This window comes from Rhinopithecus bieti, unplaced genomic scaffold, assembly GCF_001698545.2.
Source record: "Rhinopithecus bieti isolate Rb0 unplaced genomic scaffold, ASM169854v2 scaffold_12155, whole genome shotgun sequence".
Classification (NCBI taxonomy): Eukaryota; Metazoa; Chordata; class Mammalia; order Primates; family Cercopithecidae; genus Rhinopithecus; species Rhinopithecus bieti.
In genome coordinates, this window is record NW_016807423.1 from 1,421,155 (window position 1) to 1,424,448 (window position 3,294).

The 3,294-nt window shown below is 46.0% G+C and overlaps 2 protein-coding genes across 3 annotated transcripts in view; one reads left to right on the forward strand and one right to left on the reverse strand.

Annotated features, from left to right (window-relative positions):
• The window catches only part of PRDX1 (peroxiredoxin 1), a 14,771-nt gene extending 13,712 nt beyond the window's left edge, over positions 1-1,059 (forward strand). For both annotated transcript variants that reach the window (XM_017881793.1, XM_017881794.1), the window contains exon 6: positions 690-1,059. In XM_017881793.1, coding sequence (XP_017737282.1) covers positions 690-775 — 86 coding nt within the window. In that variant the 3' untranslated portion in view covers positions 776-1,059. The remainder of the gene's footprint in view (positions 1-689) is intronic.
• A 1,560-nt stretch (positions 1,060-2,619) lies between these two features.
• MMACHC (metabolism of cobalamin associated C) overlaps positions 2,620-3,294 on the reverse strand; it is a 10,014-nt gene continuing 9,339 nt past the window's right edge. The window contains exon 4 of the mRNA XM_017881795.1: positions 2,620-3,122. Coding sequence (XP_017737284.1) covers positions 2,703-3,122 — 420 coding nt within the window. The 3' untranslated portion in view covers positions 2,620-2,702. The remainder of the gene's footprint in view (positions 3,123-3,294) is intronic.

The window sequence follows — 3,294 nt, forward strand, 5'->3', positions numbered from 1 at the left end:
CCCCGTCTCCAAAAAAAAAAAAAAAAGAAAAATCAGAGATTAGTCCCCTTGCCTCACTTTCTTCAGGCTAGCCTGAGACACATTCTTAGGCATTGTCAGGAAAAGGTTGAAGGCTGTGCTTTCTTTATATACATTCATGAAAAATCTCAAACTTTGCCTTTTGCTTACCGAGGGGTAGATGGCAGTTACTTAATGAAACAAGCAGGGGCTTCTGTTAAGTTCTTGATCCTTTATAAGGTTCAGGCTATCCAGTTTGGTAGAGTTAGAAGAATGCTGAGAAGGCAGACTGAGGTTGCTGCCTTCAGAGTTCTGAAGGGCTGTCAGAGGGAAACAGTTTAGTGTTAAGGGTTTACATAGTTCTATGTGTATCATTTATTTAGCTTTTTTTTCCCCCTTAAGGATTGGAGAGTGTTGGCAAATCATTTAAACTTGCCTTTTTTGTGGAAAATTTAAATTTTAAGTGCTACATGAATAAATTAGGCATAATAGTATCTTAAGGCTGTGGTGATGATTATATAATGTTTGTAAAATTGTTAGGTTACACTAAAAGGCTGAATGATCTTAGACCGATTGCAGGGGTAGGTTTCCTGGGGTAGGCTCTTTAGGGTGCAGAACTGGTTTTGTCCATAGGAGAATGGTGGTGCATACCATTAAGAAGGTTATTAATTAGTGGTACCTTTCTTTTGCAGTGTGCCCTGCTGGCTGGAAACCTGGCAGTGATACCATCAAGCCTGATGTCCAAAAGAGCAAAGAATATTTCTCCAAGCAGAAGTGAACGCTGGGCTGTTTTAGTGCCAGGCTGCAGTGGGCAGCCATGAGAACAAAACCTCTTCTGTATTTTTTTTTTTTCCCCATGAGTAAAACACAAGACTTCAGATTCAGCCGAATTGTGGTCTGTTAGAAGGCAGGCCTTTCCTACATGGGGTGGAGAGACCAGCCTTTCTTCCTTTGGTAGGAATGGCCTGAGTTGGCGTTGTGGGCAGGCCACTGGTTTGTATGATGTATCAGTAGAGCAACCCATTAATATTGTGTAGTTTGTATTAAACCTGAACTGAGACCTTGATGAGTCTTTATTTTAGGAGGTATATTACTAGCTTTTGATTTTAAGAGGAATTTACTCTGCTTTCCCTGTTTAGGGGAAAATGAGAGCTGCCTCCAAATCGGGATTATATTGACACAGGTAGACACAGGGAATGGAACTGAATGAACCCAAGGTGTTACCATTTTGTTTCACTACACATGAGGGAGAAGAATAAGCCCTGCTATAGTGTTGGCCGGAGCATGGCGACTTACGCCACAGGCTGGGTTGCCAGTTAGTCTCACTGTGACTACTTGGACACCTATTTTTACTTGGACACACTATTCAAAGGGCTGCATGGGAACCAGAAACTTGGCCTCTTCTGATAAATGCTTGGTACCTGCTATGTAAAAGAGAGTTGGAGATTTCTGTTTCTTTTGAACTGACAGAGGAAAGAGGAAGACAGAAAGGGCTGGTGGCCTTGGGTAGGGCTTTCAGTAGTTGTATAGTACTGGGCAATTCTTAGCCTGCGCTGGGTTCTAGCCTTGATTAGAGATAGTCTTTTTTAGTGTCACTATGTTGCCCAGACTGGTTCTGAATTCCTCGCCTGAAGTGGTCCTCCGCCTCAGCCTCCCAAAATGGTGGGATTAGAGGTGAGAGCCACAGTGCCTGGCCAAAGCCCGTTTTGATCCTCATTCATATGTCATTGTCCTTAGAGAGGTTGTCAGCTGGGAAAAGTTATTCTGGGCCCTTGAGGCCAGGGTAGATTCAGAACTGAGGATACCTCTGTGTATCATGTGATACCATTCCAGTCACTTGTCTTCTTCAGCTACTCCAACCTGCCCACCCCTCTAGAACCCAGACTACACCCATGAGCAGCAGTACAGAATTCCCAGGGCCTTTCATAACAGCCAACATACAGCTTACTGTATGTCAGGTACCTTCCAAAGTGCTGTACACGTGTTAATTCAGTTCCTACGTGAGGTAGGTACTTTTTTTCTTTTTTTGAGACAGTCTCACACTGTCGCCCAGGCTAGAGTGCAGCTGTGCAATCTCGGCTCACTGCAACCTTTGCCTCCCTGGTTCAAATGATTCTCCTCAGGCTTGCGCCACCATGCGCAGCTAACTACATTTTTAGTAGAGACGGGGTTTCACCATATTGGCCAGGTTGGTCTCAAACTGACCTCATAATTCACCTGCCTCAGCCTCCCAAAGTGCTGGGATTATAGGCGTTTGCCACCATGCCCAGCAACGACATTGGGGCACTGCTTAGAAATGGGAACAGATTAAGAGTCTGGGCTGAGCGCCAAAAAATTAGCCAGGTGTGGTGGCAGGCACCTGTTGTTCCAGCTACTCGGGAAGCTGAGGCAGAGAACTGCTTGAACCCAGGAGTCAGAGGTTGCAGTGAGCGGAGATTGCGCCACTGCACTCCAGCCTAGGTGACAAGAGTGAGACTTGTCTTAAAAAAAAAAAAAAAAAAAGCATTTGAAGGCAGATGGGAATTCTGGTTCCCTGGCCTTTATCTTGGCCAAACCTAACTAACTTGAGCCTTGTTACCTTCATGGAAGATCTCTACGGTATTATCAAAAATAGTAATCTTGTACTTAAAACCTTTTCCTTTGCCAAAACCAATTAAGTCCTAGCAAGTACCTCCATAAATCAGGGTCTACATGGGAGAAAGGTATCAAGGGCCAGGGGATGCAGGTGGTGAGACCCTGGGGCTGAGCCAGCTCCGGGCTCTGCTGGGATTCCCAGGCTTCTTGGGGGTGTGTGTGGTAAAAGGAAAGTCTGGGGAGTGAGAACTAGGCTTCTCTGAGGGCTGAACCAAGCCCAGCAGGGCCAATCGTTGGGCAGGCGGAGTGGAGAAGTAGGCCTTCTGCTCTTCTGAGTAGCGCTCCTGGGGTGTCACAGCATCCCGGTAAGTCCAGTCTCGCCAGTGGAAATTGAAGCCTTCGAGTAGGGCGATACGGGCAGCTCTTGTAGGTACACAGTCATGAGGTTTTCTGGGTGGCAGATCTGGCACCTCTATCCCTGGCAGCAGCACTACCCCTCGAATGGCAAACCAGCCCCCAAATCGGGGGTGTATGCACACACCTGATATGTGCTGGGGAGAGGGTGAAGAAAAGCAAGGTCACAGAGGTCCCCTTGGCACCAAGTCCAACTGCCATCATTGCAAGCTAGGCCTGTTCATTTATTTCCCACTCAGTGTACGCTGACTACATAAACTGTCACTTTCTTGGCAAACCCTTTTTTTTTTTTTTTTTTTTTTTTTTTTT